General features: G+C 35.6%; 1 protein-coding gene across 1 annotated transcript in view; it reads left to right on the top strand.

Moving 5' to 3' along the window:
- Positions 1–307: 307 nt before the first annotated feature.
- Positions 308–26,667, top strand: part of GPC5 (glypican 5) — a 66,866-nt gene continuing 40,506 nt past the window's right edge. The window contains exon 1 of the mRNA XM_027855689.1: positions 308–931. Within this exon, the coding sequence (XP_027711490.1) occupies positions 308–931 (624 nt within the window). The remainder of the gene's footprint in view (positions 932–26,667) is intronic.

Genomic DNA, 26,667 nt, shown 5'->3' with positions numbered 1-26,667 from the left:
TTTACTCTCTTGACCAAAGATGACAATTTAGTCTTTTTAACTCCAATGTTCCAGTAGAATATAAGCTTCTTGAAGGTAGGTACTGTTTCAATTTTATGTTTGTATCCTTAGTTCGGTGCATAATGATGAGCATGTAGGAGCCTAGTAGGCATTTAATAAAGATTTGATTAATTGATTGATTGATCAATTGACTGAATATTCAGATGTCTTATCTCTGCTTTCCCTTCTTGTTACAGAGACCTTTGAAACTCTCATCAAGCAGGCAGAGAATTACACAAGCACCTTATTCTGCAATACTTATAGGAACATGGCGTTAGAGGCTGCTGCCTCAGTTCAGGAGCTCTTCACAGATGTAGGGCTCTTTGTGTTTGGCACCGACATCAGTCCAGATGAATTTGTTAACAGATTCTTTGACACTCTGTTTCCTTTGGTCTACAATCATCTCATTAACCCTGGTGTGACTGATATTTCACTGGAATATTCAGAATGCATTCGAATGGCAAGGCGAGATATTAACCCCTTTGGAAACATTCCCAAAATTGTAATGGGACAAATGGGGAGATCATTGTTACCCAGCCGGACTTTCCTGCAGGCTCTTAATTTAGGCATCGAAGTCATCAATACCACCGATCATCTGCAGTTCTCAAAAGAGTGCAGCAAAGCCCTCTTGAAGATGCAATACTGTCCCCATTGCCAGGCTCTGACTTTAAGTAAGCCATGTATGGGCTACTGCCTTAATGTTGTAAGAGGCTGTTTGGCTAATGTGGCAGAAATTGACCCTCATTGGCAGGGATATATCCGATCACTGGAAGAACTTTCTGATACTATTCATGGGATATATGACATAGAACATGTACTTCTGAACTTCCACTTACTTGTTAATGATGCTGTTATGCAGGCTCACATCAATGGAAAAAAATTATCTGAGCAGGTAAGAAGCTGCTTCTCCTATTTTATGGTCTATGCTAATTTAACTCTTCTTTCTCTACCTTCCACTACCTCCTCAAAAAAAACCAAAACAAAACAACAAAACAAACCTATAGTAATGGAAAAACTAGATATTTAAGCCTGTTACATATTAACTTTGAAATATTCATCTTGAACTTTTTTGATATTTGAATACAGGTTTTAAGTTATTGAATCCTAGTTACTGATTAAACTTTATATAAACTTCTTTCATCTTTACTTTTAAAATAAAATCAAGTGATTTTGTAATAACAGTTTTCAATTTAAAAATACTTTGGAGATGTGAAATCCATTTTCTAAAGGTTTTCACATTTGATCCACACTATTATATTTGTGACATCACTGCAAAATCCAATTTTATGTATTCTCTTCACCAACAGATACCTCTTCCCACTGTCCATGTTCAAGCCTTTTGGTCTGTATATCTAAAAGTTTCTATGTACATGTAAGACAAATGGATAGACAGATAAACTTTGATAGAAAAATAGAGGAGGTAATTGTGCATGAAAATAATCATTTATTGGGATAGAATGGATTAAGGAAGAGACATTTAAATAATGCGGTAACTTAAGAGACTCACTTATTTGGTTAAATTGATCTGAGATTAATTCCAAAGGCATTCATTCCAAAAAACAGAAAACATATCTTTATCATGACTCTATTAACTCATCTCAGGTCATTTTATGGATTGGTTTTCAGACACATTTGTCATAGTATCTTCAAAATGTGTCGCTGTGGTAATATTTGTGATTCAGCCCTAAGAGGATGCACAGTCTCACAATCTTTCATTACAAGACTACTTGAAGACTCCTTTGATACAGAATCATAAAACTATACCTTACCTATTCTGTGCAAGACTGTTTCCTTAAACATTTCCAATAAAAGCAGCTGCCTATTTCCTTAGTTATATGTTTCATATTCTTTAAGATGAGGAAGATTATGTTGGTGTTTAGCCTAAACCTTTCCTTCTAGAAGAACCTAAGCCTCTTGTCCTTCTCAGTGTATATCCAATAACTATTTGCTCTCACAATGACACACTGATAGAATACATCTGACATTTAATTATCACTCACTGTCTCTTCACTAACTAGATAAACTCAGTTCCTTTAGCTTTTTTTCTGATACAGGTCATTTTTAAAATCTCAATTTAAATCTCAATCCCAGTTCATTTGCATTTTTCATATTTCTGTGGATCTGTGATCTCATGACTATAAGTGTTCTCACCAATGACGTATAATTTAACCTAGGCATACCTTTCCAACCTATAGGACTCCTGTCCATGTCTTCCCACAAACTTTCAAACAAAGCCTGCCATATATGTGGGAGCTAATCCTGTAAATCTGTTCATATTAGGTAGACATTGCTAGAGCTTATTTATTATCTGCCTCCTATCTGCATTCTTGCTATGTACCAGGTCTATTTACTTTAATAGTAATATAAATCTATAATAATGCATTGTTAAATTATTATTATTTATTATACATTATTATTGTTAAACTCATTTTGCTGTTCAATTCTAAGTTGGTGATTTGCCACAACCTATTTGCTACTATCATGTGTCTTTCTACTGTGATATCATCTTTGAAAAAAAAAGTTTTTTTATAGAAATTTCGACATATCTTTTCTATTTTTTCTGTTGTCCTTCTAGTTTTATCCTTAATGCTCTTAGAATGATCTCTTACAATTAAATATCTCACCAAGGTTTCTGTGAACTATTTTTTTCTGTTCACTGATTTTAACCAGTTCCCATGTGCCTTATTAATGTAGTTTCAGTTGTAAAATTATTAATTGCATGCCATATCTCCTTACAATCTAGTATTTATTTTGATCTCTCTTTAATAAGTCAATGATTTTGATTGTATACAATTGATTCAGAAAGAACTCCCATATCAGTAACTAGTGAAGTTCATGTAAATTCAGGACATTATTATCCCAGTTCCCATTCTGATAAAGTCAATTATCTGAACATGGCTACTCCTCACCCCCTAGGATTCTGGAGGTACCCCTGACAGGTGGTTGTGTATTTTTCTAATATTGTAAGACTTGGCATTCTGGTGTATTTTCCCCAATATCAATAGCCAATGAATAATATCCCAGTATCATTTAAAATTTATTTAAAATCAATTAAAATTTGTAAATAGATGTTTTTTTGAGAATATATAGCAAGAATAGAAGTTATAAGTATTTTCACCTAACACCTAAGGGCACATTCTCAGTCCTTTAGGAGAATAGATTGGAATTTAAGGCAATTTCTATAATGCATTTGCCTCCACCAAGTTTATTTCCAAATTTGGTACAGCTGATGGATGAATCACTGTAGCTCCTTTTTTGGTTGCCAGTGATCCATGGTGGGTCCTTACCATCTTGGCTAGCTGCAAAATCTGGTATATGGTTCCTGGATTTCTGGTGGCTCATCATTTCAATCTGTAAAGGCTCAGAAGGTTATAAAAGGTCTCTAATACATCCTTCACCTAAAAGCAAGGAATAATAAACACGAAGAGGGACAGAACAGAGACCCATATTCATGGGCCACATGTCAGCTTTGGGTGAGAATAGCTCAAGACCTTTCCCTATCTATAGACTTAAGGCTTTACAGGTGCAGTCAAGATGGAAAGACAAAGAGATTTGTTTTGGGCAGTTAGTTACCTTTGAATGTACCCCATCTCTGGTACTGAAGGCAATCATAAATCTGAGTCTGTCCACCACATATTTAGCAGACCTGAACTAGCTACAGAATGTTTGCACAAGCTCTAAAAATCCATTTGGTGACTGAATCAGTCATGCACACTGTTTATACATAGAAGGACTGGAATTTACTTCTCCCAGTTACGTCAGAATAAATATTGGAGTCAATTCAGTCAATCAATAAAACCAATCTATTCCACTTGAATTAACAGACCCAAAAATATGCCCTGAGACCTTTGTGGGGGAGAAATATTGAATCAATCAATCAGCTGTGTGAAGTAGGTGTGAACAAGGCCTGGGAATACCCATTCAATCAAGGCATTACAACTATATGTGACAAGAGGTCTGTTTGAATTAGTTGAGCGATTTGGTCATGGCCTATGGGGTTTGCATAAAGCCAGGAAGCTAGTTCACAATCAAAGAATCCAGAATTTAGCAGCTTAGTGGTAGAAGCCTCTAGGAATTGAATGAGGGAATGGTTAAGAAAGGAGAGGATTCATCCTCAGCCTTGGTCTCCTCCTCTATGCCCCCTCTAACCTTGAACAGAGGATGAACTCATGAATTTTAGAGGACTAGAGGATACAGACATTTTCCTTTGGTTCCCTGGTAAGCAATAGCAGCTGGTACTGTTTATACATCAAGAATTAAGAACAAACTAGACATATTGAGGAAAGGCAGATTCAAGGCACAAAGTTATCCTGTACCTAAGGGGAACTCTTGAGAACTCCAACATAAAAACTTTCAGGAACTGAGCGTTACTCCAATTGCTACAATTGTTCTACATTGGAACCACTTTCTTTTGACCACTGCATGTACTTGTGGGTTAATGTAATTGATAGTATGGGTAATCTATTTTAGAAGACAGGAGTGGATGGATGAAGATGGATATAGAGCAAATGCAGAGGAGAATAATCAGAAGGAACATAATAATGATAACTATCTTCAAGTGTCTCAAGGCCTATCATGAGGAAAAGGGACTTGACTTGTTCTTTTTTGGCCGCAGAGAGTAGAACCAGGAGCAAAGCATGGAAGCTGAAAAGAAACAACTTTAATCTAGATGTCAGGAATCACTTCTTGATAACAATTTGAGATGTCTAAAAGGGGAAAAGGCTTTACTGAGATTTACCCTGACAGGTGATCTTCATTTATTGGGTATTATGGCAGAGATTTTGCTAGAATATGTGTCAGATGATATATATCCTTTGAGGTACTTTGTAACTCTACATGTGTGACTTTGGTTGCCTTTGCTAAAGAATTCATTATTAAATGGCCAGTCTGCTGGGAGTGCATTTCTCTTTATTTATCTAGGCTATAACTTGACAAACATCTGAAGTCTTTTTCTGTGATTGTCCTGGAAGCTTGTTCAGCATGGTAGAACCTACTAGAGTATTTACTTTGCTGGCATAAACTTTGAGAATCTGGGGTTCTTCAAATTTGGAGTTACCTTTAAATCATCATGAGTCTTTGGAGCAGAAGTTTTGTGGTGGTAATAAGAAAATGTCTCTTTCTAAACTAAAAGTTTCAATTTAAAACAAGACTACTACAGCCAAGATGGCTTTGTGAGAAACTCTGAATTAGATATATTTCATACCAGAATCCCTTTTTCTGTACTCTTTCCTTCTGCCTCTCCCCCTTGTCCTCTTCCTTTAGTCTAGCATTCTCACATTGTCTCAGCTCAGAACACATGCTTTCTAGAAAGGATCTGATAAACTACTTCTTATTAAGCTATCAGTGATAAATAATGGTTTAAGCATCACCCTTTCCATATACCATCTACATATTAATTTTGAGGAGAAGGCAGACAGGCACAGCTTTAAATGAAAGGAATGAGTAAATAATGGTAGATCTAAAGCTGGGAAGGATGTCAGAAGCCATCTGACCCAACACAGATGGGAAAACTGAGGCATGGGGAGATTAAGTGACTTGTCCAAAGTCCCACAAATAGTAAACATCAAAAATGAGGTTTGAACCACCATCCTCAGAGTCATGTTCTTTCTATATTCCACATAAAAATAAAGCAACATGATAGAGAATTCAAATTCTTGGTTTCCAGACTCCAAATAGATACCAACTGTTGAAGATGCCAATTTTATAACATCAAATTATTGGAGATATAGGATGGTATGGTGGAAAGAACATTAGACTTGGAAATAGGGTGCTGAGTCCTATCTTTGTTACTACCCCATGCAAGGAAAAATATAAGCTTATGGAATCATAAATTTAGAACTGGAAGGGGCCTTGGTAATCATCTAGTCCAATTCCTTTATTTTACAGAAGAAGAAACTGAGGGCCAGAGTTAAGTGACCAGCCCAAAGTCATTTAGCTATGAAGTGACAGGGCAAAGATTTTAACTCTGGTCATCTGATTCTAGAACCAAAATTTTTCTCGGGCAAATGACCAAATCTATCCAGACCTCCATTTTCTTATGTGTAGAATGAGAAGGGTAGATTACATTATCCCTTAATTCTTTTCCTCTGTATCTAAGATTTTATGATTGTATAATGGAGAGAGGAAGAGATGAAGTTGAAGGAAACCACCCCAATGTTTCTAAAATCAAACTAAGCAGCTAGCTATGTATTTCTCCTCTTCATGAGACAAGGCACACACAATTCAATAGACTGAAACATTCAGTTCAGTATGTCCATCAAGGTTAAAGTTTCCTTTTTATGACTAGGTTTATAAATAGGAATTTTTTTTTTACTAAAGATCTTCATTCTGTGATAGTCTTTATTCTTTGAGGGGAATTTTCTTTGCTACCAAGGGGGCTTTCTAGAGTACAGTTTGAGTTAGTGTAATAAATAGTCTTAGGACCATCTTGAGGAAAAAAAAAAGGCATTACAGCCAATCAATTGTATATTCTTTCTTATGAAATAATGAAGGTCTTCCACCGTGAGGATAGGAGTAGGAAGAAATGGCTCTGAATTCCCTGTAAATTGACTCATTAATATTTATTTCTGCCAGTCTCAAAGTGATTTATAAACTGATTATCAAGCTTTGATAAGCAGTTCACACATCAATGAATTTAGCAAATTCAAAATAAATGATGAGAGTCAGCAAATAATGACTTTCTCACACACTCAAAGCAATCTCTTCAGGTCTAGGACTACTAAGTCTTGTCCTATCAAAAATTCATAGAAGAAACCAGAAGTGTTAACTTCCATTTAAAGGTGTTTGCATATACCTTTAACTAGGAGGAAAAGATCTGAGGGGGAAAATTCAACAAATATTCCTCTGAAAAAATCACAAGCACCTTGACAGATGTCAAATTTTTGAACAAAATCTAATTTTCCAGCAAAATGTTAATCATAACTTTCATGTTGACTCTATCATTTGATTTTATGATTATGTCTATATTTGGATAAACCATATTTCTTATCAAAGCATAGGATTTAAGTCTGGAAAGGGTTTTAAAGATTCACTCTTTCTCCCCAGTGCAACAGATGAAGAAATTGAGGCCCCAAGAGTCGAAGTGAATTGCCTAAAGTCACAAAGATAGTAAGCAGGAGAGTAGAAATTCAAGCCTAAGTCTTCTAATTCTAAATCCAGCATAATTCTTCTAATTCTAAATCATTTTGCTATAACATGACTTGTGTGCTCCTAAAAAAAAATCACTGTTCTATATATGTAGAATCTCAATAAAAACCACAAGTTTTATGGGAAAAATTGGGTTAGGAGCACAAAAATCAAAAACTTCATCAGTGAGACAGTGAAAAAGGATAGGAACTAATAAACATGGTAGCACAGTTTCATATACGTTAAATGGTTAAGAAGTAGATGAATGCAACAATAATTTGAGGTGGTGTTCACTTCCTTGATCTTCAGCTCAGTCTGTTTCCTGATTCCAACAGGACCTGGACTGGTAGCTGTGAGGAAGTGGGCATAGACTTGGTGGGCCAAAACTCTAGAGCCAGGCCCTTGGCTATAGGGGTAGGAGCAGACCAACCTTCTGCACTAGCTGATATACAACAGATTTAGCACTTTACCTTGACAAAGATCCAAAGTTAGCTTGTGGAAGTGGGCATAAAGCGTTGCAGTTTGTGAGTTTTTGTGAAGTGGCACAGTTTTCCGCACCATTGAAATTGTGCATAAGCAAACACAAAATTTACTTTGTGCTAAAATCATTTTCCTAATTTAACAGTTGTATTAGGACAAATTTGTGTTTTCGAAACAAATGTTATGACAGAATTGATTGTACTAATGTTCAAATTACGTTTCCTTAAATTTAGTGAACATCATCTTATTAATGAAAAGGTCAATAATCATAGAAAAATAACTATAACCTTTTCTTAATGGAATGAGAAAACATTTTAAAGAACATTCAATACAATTTAACATACAACCCTTTTCTGGAGAGAAACATAGACTTTAGAAAGATTGTTGAATGTTATGCTGTGGTGATATTGAAAGTGTACTAGATTTGGAGTTGAGAAGTCTGTATTTGAACTGGAATCTAACACTTATTAGCTGTGCACCAAATTTAAATTCTCCGAGCATCGGTATCTTCATCTATAAAATTGAAATGATAGTAGCACCTAATAGGCTCAAATTTGATCATATATATAAGTCATAATAATGGCTAGGATTTATATAGTACTTTAAGCTTTGCAAACAATGTATGTATATATGTATATATGTATATACATATTCATTTGATTGTCACAAAAAAACCCTGTGAGGTAGGTTCTATTATAATTCCCATTTTGCAAATGAGGAACCTGAAGCTCAGAGAGGTTAAGGGACTTGACCAGGGTCACAAAGATAGTCATTGTTTGAAGCAGCATTTGAACTATGGTCATTCTAACTCCAGGTCCATGTCTTCTACATATTGTATCTTAAATGTTAGTTTTATGACAGTAGACATGTCAAATAGGATGGATAATTTATTTCCCAAATTAATATCTGATTGTATCTTAAAGCTTCATATGTTCATAATAATAAGCTGATTGATTCTTCTGTGATTTTTTTTTAAAGCATAGTAGCTTAATCCTTTCTAGGAAGACTTGTTAGCAAAGACCTAGGCAACAACCTAGCTAATCATAGTGCTTTGATTGAAAAATATTCCCCTCATTTCACTGGTGTAATGTCATAGGTGGGACTTCAGTCTTTTTAAGAGAGCTAAGTTTAACACTCTTTCTCTGGAATTTTAGAAAAGTTTTCTCTGAGAAATTAAAAACTCTGGAAAATGTTAATGGCGGCAGGAGCACAATTTACACTGTAAGAAGTCACAGTTAATTTGTCCCGTGAACATTTTGGTGTAGATGCAAACCATTATTCTAACCTCCTTTCAGTGTGTGGCATCTAAATTGCTTTGGAAATGCTGTGTAATCTCATTTATAAAACTTCCTGAAATTGAGCGTAAAAGCTGAATACCACAGATTGTTGTACCCTAATGGTACTAAAGAGACTAATATCTGATCAAATCCCCTACATACACATATCCACATGTGAAGAGCAGAGAGATGGCATGCTAAATGGTTATAAATTCCCAGGGGTTTTTGGTTCTACCTACAGATGTAAGATTGAAATATTAACCCTAGGGTAATTACATGGTGAAATTAAGTCTCATACTTACCTGAATATTTAATGTGAGAGTTACTGAATGATAGTGATTTTTGCCTAAATTATCTGGATAATTGCCTCAGTTCTCTGCTTTCCATTGTAGTGATGCCTACTTCAATACATTTTGAAAATTTTCTTTTTTAAACGAATTTCAGTGGTCATTGCAAAATGTTTAATTTCAGCCACTGACTTACTACATTATCTCCATATTACCATAAGACAGCCTGACTGGTTTGACTAGATTTCCTTTTTCTTTAATCAAAGTCCAAAGCCCAGGTACCTGTAGGCTGTCATATGGAAATAAGCAATAGACATGAATGTGTAAAATACACTCCCCCTCAAAATAAATGTTTGTGTTTTTTTAAGGTTAGGTAGTAAATTAAATCCAATATTCCTCCTCTGTTGTACTGCCAGAGAAGACTGTCTTGCAAATGTGTGACTATAACAGACGGCTATTCATTCAAAGTGGCAGCATGGTTTTGGCTTTGAAGATAAGAAAAACTGGATTTAAGTATTGTCTCTGATACATATTGACTCTGTGACCTTGGGCAAGTTACTTCACTTCTAGGTATTCTAAGCCAGAGGTGTCAAACATTCCACCACAAATGCAGCCATCAGCACTCTCTAGTTTGGCCTGAACCAGATTAAAATGTAATTGGTGAATATTTAACAAAATGAACAAAAATGCAGTAAAACATTACATTTTAAAACTGTCAATATATGTCCTTCTGGGATCCTGATGTACAATATAGTCATCTCCATTTCTATTTGAGTTTGACACTGGTGCTCTAGGCAATTATTTAAAACTATAAATTGCAGAGATGGTGAATATTTGTACTGGCAGTAGTTTTCTCACTTAGAAGTTCCCTAAACAAGGGAAATCAGGGGCTCTGTGCCCTAGAGTAGTTCTACTATAGTTAATGAATGAAAATTGATCATTAAAAACTATCTTACTATTATTTTTTGGTTAAGCTGTCCCCATAAGTATTTATTGGGTACAAAGTTTTATGGGTTTTGTTTTCCATGATTTAGCTTCTGAGAGTTGAAAGAGTTCTATCTGTTAGATCTGTTATGTCAACATAATACTAATAATTAACTATTGTATTTACAAAGCATATTACAGACAGATCTTTTGATATTCATATGCTGGAGGCTGAGAATCTCTTTTATAATCATATTAACCAAGAAAAAATATCTGAAAATATTTTCATGAGTTTGCCTGAAATTAATTAAATGCACTAATAACTCTGGGCTTGCCTGTACAACTTCCTTAGAGCCCTAGGGTGCAAGACTACTGAATCAAACATTTTAAGAAGCATTCATCCGCGCTAACCTTTACATGACCCTGAAAATGGTTTATTGTTGTTGATGTTGATGTCTGTAGATGAGTGCCAAAAAAAAAAAAAAAAAAAGACTGAGCAAAGGTTTTAAATGTGTGGCTTAACAGTTAGTTTAACTTCATTAAACAAACAGTCAAAGTCTGTTTTTATCTCTATCTAACCTTTTTTAAACTCATTTTTCATTTTCATTTACTTCTTTAGGAACTCAGATTATATAATGTCGTTAATTTGGAAATGGATTGAGAATTATATAATTCTCCAAGTCTCATTTCCCTAGCTCTCTCCCTTTCCCTTCTTCTCCCTCTGCCTCTCTGCTCCCCCCACCCCCCTTTCCATCTTCCCCCCGCCCCCCACTTCCCTTCTTTTTATGGTGGATATTGAATTAGAATTCTTTAAAAGAAGAGATTATTAAATTGAAGTCTATGAGCTTGTATTTTTATATATTTTGATAACTGTATTTAATTATAATAGATTTCCTTTGTAATCCTGTGAATCTTTTGCATTAAAAAAAAAATGCTGAAACTTCACCAGACCTTCAAAGGGATCCATCATACATACACACACACACACAAGCACAAACACAAATATACACAAATGATGAAGAATCCCTAGACTAAATGGTTTCTAAGCTCCCTCCAAATTCCAGTTCCTAGATTCTTAAGTATTGAAGAATTAGTCTCAGTTGATGGGTAGAAATAGTAATAGTATATTTTCAGTATAAAAGACAGCTCAAATCAACATGTCTTCATAAAAGATTTAAAGAAAGTATGAAAAAAATTGTAAAGCTGATTGCTACCAAAAAGAATAGAGAAATTAGTTAGTCTGTGGGGTCTGGAGAGAGAGAGAGAGAGAGAGAGAGAGAGAGAGAGAGAGAGAGAGAGAGAGAGAGAGGAGAGACAGCTAGAGCTGAGAAATTAGTCCTTGTAAATATATGGTAGATGTTAATCTACTTAACACCTGCACTCTAACTTTTTGACTGCTAAAAATAAGATGCAGTTGTTATATTTTTAAAGTCTATGTCTATGTAGCCTGCAGATAGGAAGGTTAACAAAGTAAATATTTTGAACATGAACTTTATCACAATTTAAAGTAAGTGATAGTGTAAATACTTTTGTATTTATAAGTGACTTTTTAAAACTTGCTTTCTGTGAGAGGTTAACTGAATTCTTATTTGGTTGGAAACAACAGCTGGCATTTATATAGGACTTTCAGGTTAGTAAAACATTTTAAAAATAATCATTTAATCTTCATAACAAGACTGTGAGGTTATTATTATTATCTCCATTTTTCAGTTGAAGAAACTCAGGCAGAGGGTAGTGAAGTAAATTGCCCACGGTGTATGAGGCAGGATTTGAACTCAGATTTTCCTGAGTCTGAGTCCTGTGCTATCTTCACTATTCCACCAAGTGGCCTACAATAAATCAACAAATATGTTTCATTTTAGGAAGATACAACATTGAATGAAAACAGCTTGATGTAATCTCAGCTGAGCTACTTACCACCTATGTGGCCCTAGGCAAATAATTGAACCTTTTTAGGTCTCAGGTTCTTCAGCAATAAAATAAATGGGTTATATTAGATGACTATTAAGAACTTTTCCAGATTTAAAACGTTTATCTTATGGCATATTCTTGGTAATTTTTGTCATTTCTTCTTTGGTAATCTGAATTTTAACATACTTGAGTTATTTTGACACTATATTGACTATACTGACACCACCAGTCACTTGATTAGTGCCTTGGTGAGGCAGGATACAGAGCTATAGGAAAAAGAACAGTGAGCAGCTATAACAGCTCTAGGTTTTTGCCCTGAGATTTTTGAATGACTGAGTTATGATGCAATGTATAACTATATTCGGCCTAGTTTCCCTTAGGTCATTTTTTCTCCTGTATAACAGTAGGAAAACTGGTATGTTAACCAAGAGAGTTTATCAAAATTTCTAAGTCTACTTTAATATTCTGTAAGGACTTCAGTCTAACTAGTTTAGATCTGCTTTTATTTTCCTTTTTAAGCCTTCAATTTCTTCAAATAGAAAATATGGTTTTTACCTTAGCACAAGGAATCAACATAATTCTATTATCTAATGGAATACAATGGTATAAATTGAATTCCATCCATACTTTCTCTTTCAGTGTGATTTTTGTTCGTGCTCTCTTAAAGACTACTCAACATGCTAAAGTCATTTCTTCAAGACTTTTAACATAATATGGGCACCAACACACGTGGATTTATCATTTATTTTCATCTGCTCTCTCTCTCTCTCTCTCTGTCTGTGACTGACCTGTCAGCTTTTCTAGAGATCTTAAACCGCTTCTTGCATACAAATCATCATTGGTTACTTGCTATGACCCACTTTGTGTTCTCATGTGTCTCTCCATTGCCATTTGAGTCACCAACAATTTTGATTCTTCTGAAATTGTGGTATTCTATGATTTGGGGGCAAATAGTAGTCCCATTAGCATAATTTTGGTGTTTAAAAAGATGGTGTTTTTGAACAATTTAATATCATTGAAATTGCTATACCATTTCCAAGTGTAATCTATCCTACTCTCTTCCTCCAGGTCAATTCTAAGCCCAGCTCTTTGTCAATTTTAGTACTTGTCCAAGATACATGCATTTTGGGGCGAGTTATATGAGTTAAATATCTAAAAACACGTTGATCTGAGCAGCAGAAATTCTTCATCCTTTTTGTTTTTCTTATGTGGATTGTTAGTATTCTGGGCTTGATGCATTCATTACCCTGTCATCCATCAATGAAAGCTTCTGGAGGACCTAACCATCTTTAGAGAGACCTGTGAATTATACAGCACAGAGGACCAAGGACCATAGATTTAGAGCTATATGGTAGTGGTATCAAACTAAAATAGAAGCAGGTTCAAACTAAAATAGAAGCTGGCTACATATTGACTTAGTTTTAATGTGTAATGTTATCTATGGTTTATTGTATTTTTATTTATTTTGTCAAATATTTCCTAATTACATTTTAATCTGGTGTGGGCCACTTGGGAGTGTTATAGGTGGCATGTTTGACACTTCTGCTTTAAGGAGCCTTAAAGATAATCTAATCTTAAAGATAAAAACTCATTTTATAGACGAGGAAACTGAAACTCAAAGAGGAATTATTTCCCCAAGATCACATAGGCAGCAAGTTGCAGAGTCAGAATGTGAACCCTTGTTTTCTGTTTGTACATTTTCTACTATTATATATTATCTTTCAGCAGTTAACATCTTTGATGAGTATAGTTCCTATACTATATGCATCTATCTATACATTTAATGTGTATATATATATATATATATGTATATAGGTATATATGTGTATATGTGTGTGTGTGTATCTCCCAACCCAGTCATTCTTAGGTCTTCAACAAACAGTTCCCATGGCAATCCCTTGCATGCAGACATTTTTGGGACAATACAGGCATTCTCGGGTCCTGGGGGAAAACAATCTCCAAGTTATTAGAATTGTTGAGTCTTATGATTGTCTCAGGTTTTAAGGGTCATTGAGCCTTGTGATCATTCAGTGGGGTACAGAACCAGGGTTAATGTGATGGGAACAGGAGAGCAGAACCTGGTTCGGTTCACTTAGCAGTTACAGGTACAGGGATTGTTCAGAGTGTCAGGAGATGTGATTGATCACTTTCTGCTGCAGTATTTTGGCTGCAATTCCAGCTCTTAGGTCAGGATCCCCTGGGAAAGAGGGAAATCATGAGTCCCAATTCTAGGGTTTTGCTGTGGCTGAGATCATCCAGAGGGTGAGCACAAAGGATTATTGTTATGCCAAGCTCAGGGTACAGCCTGCTTGCTGGGCCTTAGCTCTGGAAAACAGGGTGTCTCCTAATATCTTGACACTACACACACATACACACACACACACACACACACACACTCTCAGACTCAATTAATGGATAGTTTTGTTCAACTTTTTAAAAACTTTTCATGAAAAGGGATGGCTTGCTAGGTGAGAAAGGGATAAATTCAGAGATGACATTTTTTTCACCTTTTTTTTAATTAATAAATTTATTTATTTTTTAGTTTTCAACATTTACTTCCACAAGATTTTGAGTTCCAAATTTTCACCCCATCTCCCCCCTCCCCCACCCCAAGATGGCATGCATTCTGAATACCCCTTCCCCTAGTCTTCCTTCCCTTCTATATCTCCCCTCCCTTCTCTTATCCCCTTCCTCTTCTATTTTATTGTAGGGCAGGATAGATTTCTGTACCCCATTTCCTGTATTTCTTATTCCCCAGTTGCATGTGAAAACATTTTTTTTAAACATATGTTTTTAAAACTTTGGGTTCCAAATTTTATCTCTTCTTCCTTCCCTACCCACCCTCATTGAAAAGGCAAGCAACTCAATATAGGCTATACATGTGCAGTTATGCAAAACATTTCCATAGTAGACATGCTGTGAAAAACTAACTCTATTTCCCTTAATCCTATCCCACCCCCGCCATTTATTCTATTCTTTCTTTTGACCTTGTCCCTCTTCTGAAATATTTGCTTCTGATTACCCTCTTTCCCAATCTCCCCTTCTCTCTATCATACCCCTACTTTCTTGTCCCCTTCCCCTCTTATTTTCCTGTAGGGTAAGACAGATTTCCATACCCAATTGAGTATGTATGTTATTCCCTCCTTAAGTCAAATCCTATGAGAATAAGATTCACTCATTCCCTCTCACCTTCCCCCATTTCCCCTCCACTGTAAAAGCCTTTTCTTTTCTGTTTTTTTGTGAGATAATTTACCCCATTCTACCTCTCCCTTTCTCCTTCTCCCAATATAATCCTCTCTCACCCCTTAATTTTATTCTCCAGACATGACCCCTTCATCTTCAATTCACCCTGTGCCCTCTATCTATCTATCTATCTCTCTATCTATCTATCTATCTATCTATCTATACACACATATAATTTTTTCCCTCCAAGTACCCTAATACTGACAAAGGTCTCATGAGTTATAAATATCATTTTTCCAGGCAGGAATGTAAACAGTTCAACCTTAATAAGTCTCTTATGATTTCTTTTCCTGTTTACCTCTTCATGTTCCACTTGAGTCTTGTATTTGAAAGTCAAATTTTCTATTCAGCTCTGGTCTTTTCATCAAAAATGCTTGAAAGTCCTCTATTTCACTGAATGACCATTTTTTTCCCCTAAAGAATTATACTCAGTTTTGCTGGGTAGGTGATTTTTGGTAGTAATCCTATCTCCTTTGCCCTCCAGAATATTATATTCCATGCCCTGCGGTCCCTTAATGTGGAAGCTGCTAAATCTTGTGTTATCCTGATAGTGTTTCCACAATACTTGAATTGTTTCTTTCTCGCTGCTTGTAATATTTTCTCCTTGACCTGGGAACTCTGGAATTTTGCTACAATATTCCTAGGAGTTTTCCTTTGGGGATCTCTTTCAGGAGGAGATTGGTAGGTTCTTTCAATTTCTATTTTGCCCTCTGGTTCTAAAATAACCAGGGCAATTTTCCTTGATAATTTCTTGAAAGATTATGTCTAGGCTCTTTTTTTGATCATGGCTTTTAGATAGTCCAATAATTTTTAAATTCTCTCTTCTGGATCTATGTTCCAGGTCAGTTGTTTTTCCAGTGAGATATTTCACATTGTTTTCTAATTTTTCATTCTTTTGGATTTATTTTACAGTGTCTTGATTTCTCATAAAGTCACTAGCTTCCAATTGCTCTATTCTAATATGTAAGGAAGTATTTTCTTCAGTAATCTTTTGGGCTTCCCTTTCCATTTGGTCAATTTTGCTTTTTAGGGCATTCTTCTCTTCATTGGCTTTTTGGACCTCTTTTGCCATTTGGGTTAGGCTATTTTTTAAGGTGTTATTTTCTTCAGTATTTTTTTGGGTCTCCTTTAGCAAGCTGTTAACTTGCTTTTCATGATTTTCTTGTATCGCTCTCATTTCTCTTCCCAGTTTTTCCTCTACTTCTCTTACTTGCTTCTCAAAATCCCTTTTGTGCTCTTCCAAGGCCTGGGACTGATTCATATTTTTCTTGGAGGCTTTGGATGTAGGAGCTTTGACTTTGTTGTCTTCTTCTGGTTGTATGTTTTGATCTTCTTTGTTACCAAAGAAAGATTTTATAGTCTGATTCTTTTTGTACTGCTTGCTCATGATTCCAGCCAATTACTTGAGTTATAAACTCTTTGTTAAGGTAAAGGTCTGTTTCCAGTGTAGAGAATATACTGTCCCAAGCTTTGGGGGTTTTCAGCTGTTTTCAGAGATACTTCTAGGGACCTGAAAAGTGTCAGTTCTTTCAAGGTGCTATGATAAGGGGTGAGGTATTTTCTCTCCACCACCACAACAAGCTTTACCACCTCCTCTCCCCAGGACCACCCCTCAGAACTGTGACCCAGATCCAAGCATGGGCAAAGCAAGAGATTGCTGCCTCAGCCCTGGCAAAGAGATCCTTGCAATCCCGCTCTAATCAGCCACTCAATTTCCCCCTCAGTCTGTGGGCGGGAAGCTCAGGAGGCAGCCGCTGACCTTGGTGGCTGAGACCTAGCTTCTTCTCCCACTGAAGTCACAGACTCTGCCCACTGACCTTCTAAGTTGTCTTTGGCGTTTGTGAGTTGAGAAGTCTGGAAACTGTCACGGCTGCCTGTGATTCAGTCCTCTGAGGCCTGCTCCAGGTTCGCTGTGGCCTGTGTGCCCACGCCAAAATGCACTCCTGTCCCTGCCCAGTGCGATATACCTTTCCCATCAGCTATCCAGGTTGTCTTGGGCTGGAAATCTGTTTTACTCTGTTTTTTTTGTGGGTTCTGCTGCTTTAGAATTTGATTAGAACCATTTTTTATAGGTATTTGGAGGGGTTTGAGGGAGAGCTCAAGCAAGTCACTGCTTTCCCTCTGCCATCTTGGCTCCGCCCCCCAGAGATGAAAACTAAAAGAAAAGACATCAATAAATTTTGAAGGAAAAATCATCTGTAAAAGTATGTCTATTCCTTTCTCATATCTCATGAGAGATAACCATGATTCAATCTCATAAATATCTCATAGTCTAATGGGGGAGATGACATGCAAACAACTATGTACATGCATGATATATACAGAATATATGGAAGTCAATTTCAGAGAGAAAGCAGTAGAATCAAGGGGGACTGGAAAAAGCTTCTTGCAGAAGGTGAACTTTTACCTGAGACTTGAAGGAAGATGGGGGAACCAGAAGACAGAAATAAGAAGAGAAAGCATCATAAGTATGGGGGATAGCCAACAAAAATATATGAATCAGATGGGGTATCTTCTGCAAAGGAATGACGAAGAGGCTGGTGTCATTGGATCAGAGTAAGTGGAAGGATGGGAGTGAAGTGTCAGGGGACTGGAAATATTCTCTAAATTATAAAAGGATCAAGTTTTGTTTTATTTTTAATGTTATCTACAATTTCCCTATAATTTGTTTGGTGTCTTCTGGTTCAGGTATCTTAAAAATGGATCCTTTAATGTTTTCAAAATTGTCACACACACACATATACACACCCAGGAAGGATTCTTCAGTGTATGTTTGATTCAAGTTCCTTTTCAAATTTGTTCCTGATTTCATCTTCTTAAGTGCTAATTATACATGAAACATTTTTTCTTGGGTGGCCTTTATTTTTAATCAGCTAGTGAATTATTTTGACAACTGTGACTCTTCTCACTATTTGAGGAGCTACTGATGATTAAATTCTCCCTAATCCAGGCAGGATTATTCTCATTCTTGTGATTATTACTTATATACTGAAAATACAAATGCAATCCCCATTTTTGGGGTCTGCTTTCATAAGTAGAAGAAAGTAAGTATTAAATGTGGTTTCAATGTGTTCTTTTCCTCTTGCAAGATAAAAATCAATAAAACTCTGTTCTATCCCCTTGACTTTTCATATATTTTCTTGTCAAAGGTTCAACATGTTTACTTTCCTCATTTATTATAACTTATGCATAATGTTATATCTCTTATTTCCTCTGTTCTTGGGTTCCAATTAGCAGCTGCCCACTCACTAAGATAACAGTAGTTTCAGCCAAGGTTATTATGAGGATATTTATTAGTATTCAAGCTGAGCAGACTGCCCATTCTGAGATAACTGACACCTCCTGAGGTCACTGATTGTATTTCATCTCTAGGTTAATTATGAGAACCAGCTTGTTGTAGGTTTTTACTCCCACTTATGTCTAAGGCCACTGAGTTTCTTGAATATGTGCCAAGGTTGAGTTGTCTCAGAGATCAGTCATGAGTGTGGAAAAGACTATGTAAAAGTTATGTACTTACACCCTGGCCAATTAATAGGCAGGTACAAATGAGTGCCAGGTCTTCTTAAAGGACACCACAAGATCCAGCATCTTACTAATAAGGACTTATATGTTAGAAGTAGAGCTTTTTTTCCTTTGGATAAGCAAGAGCAACTGACCCTTAGATTGTGTTGCTATACAAAAACTCATCCTTCAGTCTTCATGTAGTTACTAGTACTTGTATCACTGTGGAGGAGACTGGCAAAAGAACAAAATTTATATAGGCTGAGAGGAGCAGGTCTCTCAAACTCAAAACACTCAAACTCAAAAATTTTATGAAGAATGTGGAACATTTGGGCCTGTTTGAAGACAATAGAGAATGAACTAGTAAGTTGTCCTTGGCAAGGAAAAGGGTCATTACATTATCAGAGACTGGAGGAAAGGAAGGCAGAATGGGAGAATATGTTACAAGGTTTTGTGATAAAGAGAAAGGGAAAGAGAGAGTTTATTATGAGTGATCTCAATGACCTTATGAAACTAAGAAAAAATGATGTTTAGATATTATAATGTGCTTCTATGGTCATCAATGATGAGAATAGATTGGTATCAAATTGCTGGCAAATCTGGTCATTTTCCAATATATTTATTTCATCAATAAATTCTCTCTGGATGATTTGCCTTAGGTAAATCTCATGTCAAACTTTTTTTCACGTTGTTTTTCCCTTCTGCTGTTTTAAACTGTTTTGTGAGACAGCATTGCTCATCATCTGCCATCCCCTCTTCCAAAGTTTTGCAAATAACTTTGCACTCTAAACCACTGTTGCCTTTATTTTTCATATTTAAATCATGTCATATAGGAAATCACTTGGGCAAATATATGGAAGATGGATAGTGGAGAGATGCTTGAGGCAGGAAGACTAATTAAGAAGTCATTGCTATAATTTAAGCAAAAAACAGATGAGGGCATGGACTAAGGTAGTGTCTGTGTGAATAGATATGAGATGGATATAAGCAGAGGTATGCTGGAGCCAGATCTTACAGGCTTGTGAGACTTTATTGTTAAATTTTCAGTAGAGCATTTACATCTTAGTTATTGGCAAATGTCATATATTAGGGCTTGGCTATCATTTTATTGATTGTCTAAAGAAAGTGATAAAGAAAATGTTATTAATGCAAACAAAAGTGTGTTGTATGCACATTTCCCCTTCAAGAGAGCTAGCTATAAAACTTTAGCACACCCTTGGATGCAAAAGATGTTATGGAGGTAGAAATAGCAAGTTTTGGCAACTGATTGGAAATGAAGGATGAAAAAAAAGAGTCAAGGAGAGCACTAAGGTTATGAATCTAGGAGAGTGGAGAAATGGTGTTGCCCTTGAAAAAATGGAGAAAGCCAGTAGAGGGGAGGAGGGCATTAGGGGAAAGTTAATGAGTTTTCTCTTGGACGGTTAAGAGTGAAAGTTCTTTGAAAGATTTAGTTTGAAATGTCTAGTAGGCAGCTGGTGATGTGGAACTAGAGCTCAAGGGAGTATCTTGATGTGTAGATCTGTTTGTAATATGCACAGAGATGATAAACCCATAAAAGCTGATGAAGTCACTAACAAAGCACATGAAAAGAGAAGGGGGCCAGGACAGAGTCTTTTTTTTTTGATAAAACTATAGTTAGGGGGCATAATATGGTCATAAATACTGTAAAAGCAACTAAATTGGAATGATCATACAGGTAGGAGAAGAACAAATAGAGATTTTCTCTGTCATGAAAACTCAGGTGGAAAGACTATCCAGGGGGTGAAAGTGATCAATAGTGTCAGATTCAACAGATATGTTGAAATGTATTAATGGAAAAGACCATCAAATTTGTCAATTATATGATCATTGGTAACTTGGAGAGAGCAGTTCCTTTTTAGGTTAGAAGAGTAAGTGAAGTTATATGTAGCTTTTTCTAGGGGCCTGTTTGAATAAGAGAGAAGAAGTATAGGGTAATAGCTTTTTAGATAGCAGATCTAGCAAAATTTTTTAAAGGGGGTAGAAGATTTGGTCTTGTTTGAAGATAGAGAATCAACTAGTAGAGGAAGAAATGGAAGATTAGAGAGAGGTGGGGCAATAATGGGGTGAATCTGCTGGAGAAGATGGGAAGGGATGAGAACAACATGTAGACAAGTTGTTCTTGGCAAGAACACGGGTCACTGCATTATCAGAAACTGGAGCAAAGGAAGGCAGAGTGGGAGAATATGTTAAGAGGTTTTGTTATAAAGAGAAAGTGAAAGAGAGAACTCGTGATGAGTGGCCTCGATTTTCTCAGTAAAAGTAAGGCAAGGTTCTCATCTCAGAGGATAAAAAAAAGAAAATGTCTCAGAGGCTTCAAAAAAGACAGAAAGGTTTGAAAAAGCTTTAATGCATACTTGTATAGAGAATCAATTAGGGCAGAGAAAAAGGATTGCCTTGCTGAAGTGAAGACTCAGTTGAACTTAAATAACAAAGGTGTTATTTAAAGTGATATCGCAATGATGTCAACATAGATGGACTGTTGTTCCCCAAGAAAACTATCAACTGGTTGGTCAATTGACAAAGTTCTCATGTTTAGAGTAATCTGTAAATGATGTAACTACTCCACAACATTACTGCAGAAGTGGAAGAGAGTTATTTTATTTCTTTGTGTTTCCATGGTCCAAGAATTCATTGCTCTGTAGCCCACATCTTGATGAGCATCTCTGTACTTCGTTGATTCTTAGACCGTAGACATATAGTACTTTCTTGGGCAAATACTCAGAACCCTTCTAGCTTAGTCTGCCTCCCAGAAATTCTGCTTTACTACCCAAACCTTCAGGAATCCTCCTCCTCCTCCTCAAACCATGATTAGGATGAAGATGAGTCTCATCCTCCTTCAGGAATCATCAGCACCTTCTCAAACCATAAGGAGCCATCAGAGTAGTAGCTATGTGGATCATAGTTCTACTGGAGGCAGTGTGGCATGATGAGTAGAGAGCTAGCTTCAGAGTTAGGAAGACCTGGCTTTATCTCTTGCTTCCAGAGTATACCATCTGTGAGACCTTGGACAAGTAACTTATCTTCTCAAGGCTTTAATCAGTTTCTGTGACTATAAGTTGCAGGTGAAGTGCTAGAATTCATTTGTGGAGACCCACACAGAGCTCCTTATACAAATGAAATCACAGTTTTGACTCTTCCCACCCACTGCACCCTCCAACTGATCTACCAATTTGACATTAACAATTGAAAGTGAAACAGATTTTGGCTCTGATTTGGTTTTCATCATTATTGTTTCATTAGTCTTATGTTTCCTAATCATATGTTACCCCCCCATTGGTAAGTGATGGTATTATGATGGTATTAAATTTAGGAAATAAGTGTATAAGTACTGTACATACTCATTTAAATGAGTTCATTAAAGAATATATAATCTTTATCTTTGGGTTGTGATGACAACATATTTGTCTTCTGTTACTGAGAAAAGAGAGCTATCTCATTCCCTACTATAGCCTACATGTGAATTATAGGGGCAGCTAGAATGTCACATTAATGATAATAATAGCTAACATGTATGTAATGCATACACTGCACCAGGCACTTGCCACAAATGAAAATTTCAAGAGACAGAGTTTCTGGATAATTAATAATCAATTTATTAAAACGGTTAGCAATTAATCAATAAATTGATGGTCAGTGATTTCTCTTGGTAACCAAAGACCCAAAAGGAGAGCCTGAGATGCCTTAAATACCTTTTGAAAGGGAATTCCCCTGACAAGTGAAAATCAACTTTGATTGGTGGACATTTAGTGAGAATGTAGGCTAAAAGTCTTCACAGCTCCTCCTGCTGAGAATGAGCCTTGATCATGAGACTCAGCAGCCTCCAGCAATGTGGGCAAAGGAAGCCATTTACATCCAGACCTCTCTGGTTGTTTTTTTTTTTTCCTTTATGAGCTGGGTCACCCTAAACTCTAGTAAAGGGGATCAAGGACAGGGATTAATTTCCTCAGGGTAGGAGCTTGCCCAGACTAGATTTTTTTTATACTCTAAACTTAGGTCTCCCAGTTGAGTGGGGTCCTGCTCAAAATTGAGAAATATGTTCCTTGAGGTCTAGAAGAAATCTAATCAGTCAGCCATGCCCTTCAGAGACTGAATGACTGATCTTAGCAGGAATTGGGTCTTTACAAGAAAAAAAAAAAGGTAAAAAGGTGAATCACAATAATTAGTTGTTAATGTGATAGTATAATATTAACTCTCTCATATGTGCTAAGCATTTTATAATTGCTGTCTCATTCTATCCTTACAACAACCTCAGGAGGTAATTGTTATTATTATCTCCACTTTATAGATGAGGAAATTGAGGCAAAGTTAAGTGATTTGCCCAGAGTCACATAGCTAGTAAGTTTCCGAGGCTGGATTTGAACTCAAATTTTTCTGACTCCAGACCTGGTGCTGTATGGACTGTGCTACCTAGCTAACCAGCAAAATATCAACAAAAATAATCTACTTCAGAAAATTAAAGTGGAGATATGAGGTTTTTTAAAAGGGACAATTAGCTTTTGTTTTATTTATCTGGATATTTTGGGCAAAAATGTTTTGTGCCAAAATATCTGATTGCCTAAATCTTTCTCTTTGTTTTACATGTTTAAATACCTTTTGTTTGTCTGATGGGATTATTGAAAGACTATATAGTTCACATGGTTCTCATGGAGGAGAAAGATGATTTCATTTTTTTTTTGACCTTTTCATTTTTTGATGACAATGACAGAACAGTGCTTTACATATAAGAGATAATTATTGAATTGAATCATTCTAGAAATGTTTTCAAGAACTTAATCCTCTACAAAAGTTGTAAAAAAAATGATACTAAGCCATTTTAGTACAAAATTTTAAAATTGCATTGTGTGTTTGTGTGTATGTATGTACGTGTATGTGTGTTTATGTGTCCATCCTACTGGGCCTAAAATACTTAATTTCTTTAAATAATTTCTTTCTGATAAAGACTAAAAGTGAGTAAATTTGAAACTTCATTTTATTTTGAATTAGCCTATTTTAAACAGTTATGTGTCCACACATGCTGAATAAGAAAATAAGGCATTAAAAGCTTTTTTAACTTGATTTTTGTCCCCAATACAGAACACAAAGAATGAGAAATAAACCCAACCATTAAGAAAGAACAAACTATCAGAAAGATATTTATTTGAATGTTAGTTCTTGGCTTAAAGCAGGATTTATGAACTTAGTGTGTATGAATATAATATTTTAAAAATACTTTAATAACTGTTTTTCAATATGATTCTTTTCATTTGTAATCTTAAATATTTTAATCTTTTTTGCATTTAAAAACATTATTCTGAGGATATGTCTGTAGGCTTTACAGAAATGCTAATGCCATGACGCAAAAAAAGTCTAAGAAATCTTGGTGAAAAATATACATTTTTAGCAGTAGCTATTACTATTTGAAACTTTCCTAGAGACTCTATACTCTAGCTCCCCCTACCCTTGATTAGACCAATATAGCCATTGATTAACTTCTATTTAGAAAAGAAATCTAATGAAATTGGAAAAAAGGAGGAGATGGCCTAGTATATCTGATTTACACTGGGGACTGAATTCAATTACTGCAATTTGAGGAGACTTAAAAGTATCCAATTGATGATATAGGGAAGAAAGTCTCTAGATAACAGAAACATTAGCTTTTAAGACCCCCCTGAACTTGACACGGTTTGGAGAACATTCAGTGGTTAACTTACAGAGATAAATGGGATTGAACTGCTCACCAAATAATAGTGAATATAATTCAATTAAATGTGTCAGTCTGACAAGAAGACTCACATCTAGAAGCAGTACTGTGTTCACCCGATGCTTCAAGAAGGAAATTAAAAGCATAAAACTGGTTAGAAATTTTTCTTAAAGGGAAAAATAAAGGAGCAGTCATCCAAAGGCTCTGCATGGAAACTGCTAAATGGTATCTCATTAGAGTTATAAAAGGCATATATACCTCATAACAACCCAACAGGGAATAGAAAAAAGTCTAAAAAATTTAACGGTCATAGAATTTATTTGCTATAAAAAGATACCTTTCAAATTGTATATACAGACCTAATGATGCTGATGCTATTTCATCATATTACTCATATGGATATCTAGAGAGTTAAGAATGCTTTTAGGTAATTTTTTCTTTGTGTAACTTATTTTAACAGAGTAAGCACAGTCTTTCAAAGAGGCATGTGTATATTTTTAAGTAGATGAATACTTGAAGCAAAGGTATGAGTTTTTATAATGGATCACAATAACTACATTTAGCCTGAATACTATAATATCTATTTTTATATATCTAGTTTTGATGTTTAAGAATGTTTTATTCCTTTAGTAAATTAATCTTTTTTAATAGTCCTATTTCAGGAAAACCTAAAGGGGTTGGCACTGTTTCCAGGTACTAAGATTACTAAGAACAGTATGGATATATTTGTAATGGCAATGAAGAGGAACAGACATCATAAGCATAGAAAATGATAGTGGAGGATTGAGCAGGAATTACAGTAGGGAAATTAACAGTGGGATTTTTAATTATCGTCTGATGCAGTAGAGCTGGCAATTCATGTTCTGGTTGTTCTTGTATTTTTTAATTTTTGGATACTTAAAGAATCTGAAGTTTTGTAGATGTGGGCACTCCTTCTATGGATACAAATTGCTACCTCTTTGTGACAAATGTGATCTTCAAGTGATTGATTCTGTCACCTGAAATTTCAATATTTTATGCAAAAATGGTGATGATCCTGTCCAAAAGTGCTAGGCTGAGTCTTGGAAAAGTGACATGCCATCTATCACTGGGCCTATATTTGAATTATTTCCTTCTTGATATAATTAAGCTTCTCACAGTTTCAACTCCACTGGCATAGTGTTTAAAATGCCAGGATTCCATCCTTGTCTCAGTGAGGTTTTTGGAGTATATGTAGTATCTTTGTCGATCATACTTGTATTGTGTCACTAAGGTGATCAAATTATAGCTGATTAGTGGGATTTGGGACACTATAATGGGTAAGTATGCTGAAAAAGAATCACAGAATAGAGTTAGAATGACTTGATTAAGAATCCTTACATACAGTCTAACATCTTGAAATCCAGCCTTTTCCTTACAGAGCACCATCAAGAAGGAATCTACTGTCTCCAAGGCAGGACATTCCATTTGGGTCTTGTATGTCCAGCCTAAATGTATTTCTTTCTATCTTCCACTTAGAGTACCTAGTTTTGCTTACTGGGGGCTGTCAGAACAAATCTAATTTCCTCTTCCATTTTAAATACCTTCAAATGTTTAAAGAATAACTTTATGTCCTCTACTCCCTTCCCCCAGCTAAATGTCCCCAATTCATTCTGCTAATCATATAGCAAGATCTCAAAGTCCATCACCATTCTGGCTACTCTCATCTAGATACTCCATAATATCCTTCCTTAAATGTATATTGTGTGTGTATGTGTATATATGTGTATGTGCATATCTATATGTGTGTATGTATGTATAAATGTATATATCCATGCTTAATTGTAGCCTTTGGGAAGAGAAAGGGGGAAAAAAGAACAAAGTAAAAAGTGCACAATAAAGAACAAAAGAAAACTTACGGGGAAGCAAAGAAAAGATGGACAGATCTCAACACAATGTGTAGTATTTATTATATACACTTTCTTGAAATGGGAATTTATTGCTGTGTATTTTGAATCCTCTTCCATTCTGCTATGCGCATGGCAATACTTTTTTTTGTTCTTATTTTAAGTTTATAATATTTTTCTTTTCTTACTATATATTTGTTTTAGTATTTGTCTAAAATAAAAAAATTAAAAATTAAAAAAATATATATATATCCTTCCTAAAGTTTCCAGAACTGAACATAGTTCCCAGTGTGATCTTACTGGGGTACAATACA

This window comes from Vombatus ursinus, unplaced genomic scaffold (genome assembly GCF_900497805.2).
Source record: "Vombatus ursinus unplaced genomic scaffold, bare-nosed wombat genome assembly UNPS02011014.1, whole genome shotgun sequence".
NCBI lineage: Eukaryota > Metazoa > Chordata > Mammalia > Diprotodontia > Vombatidae > Vombatus > Vombatus ursinus.
Note: the sequence above shows the minus strand (reverse complement) of the source record. Positions and strands in the feature narration are given on the sequence as shown.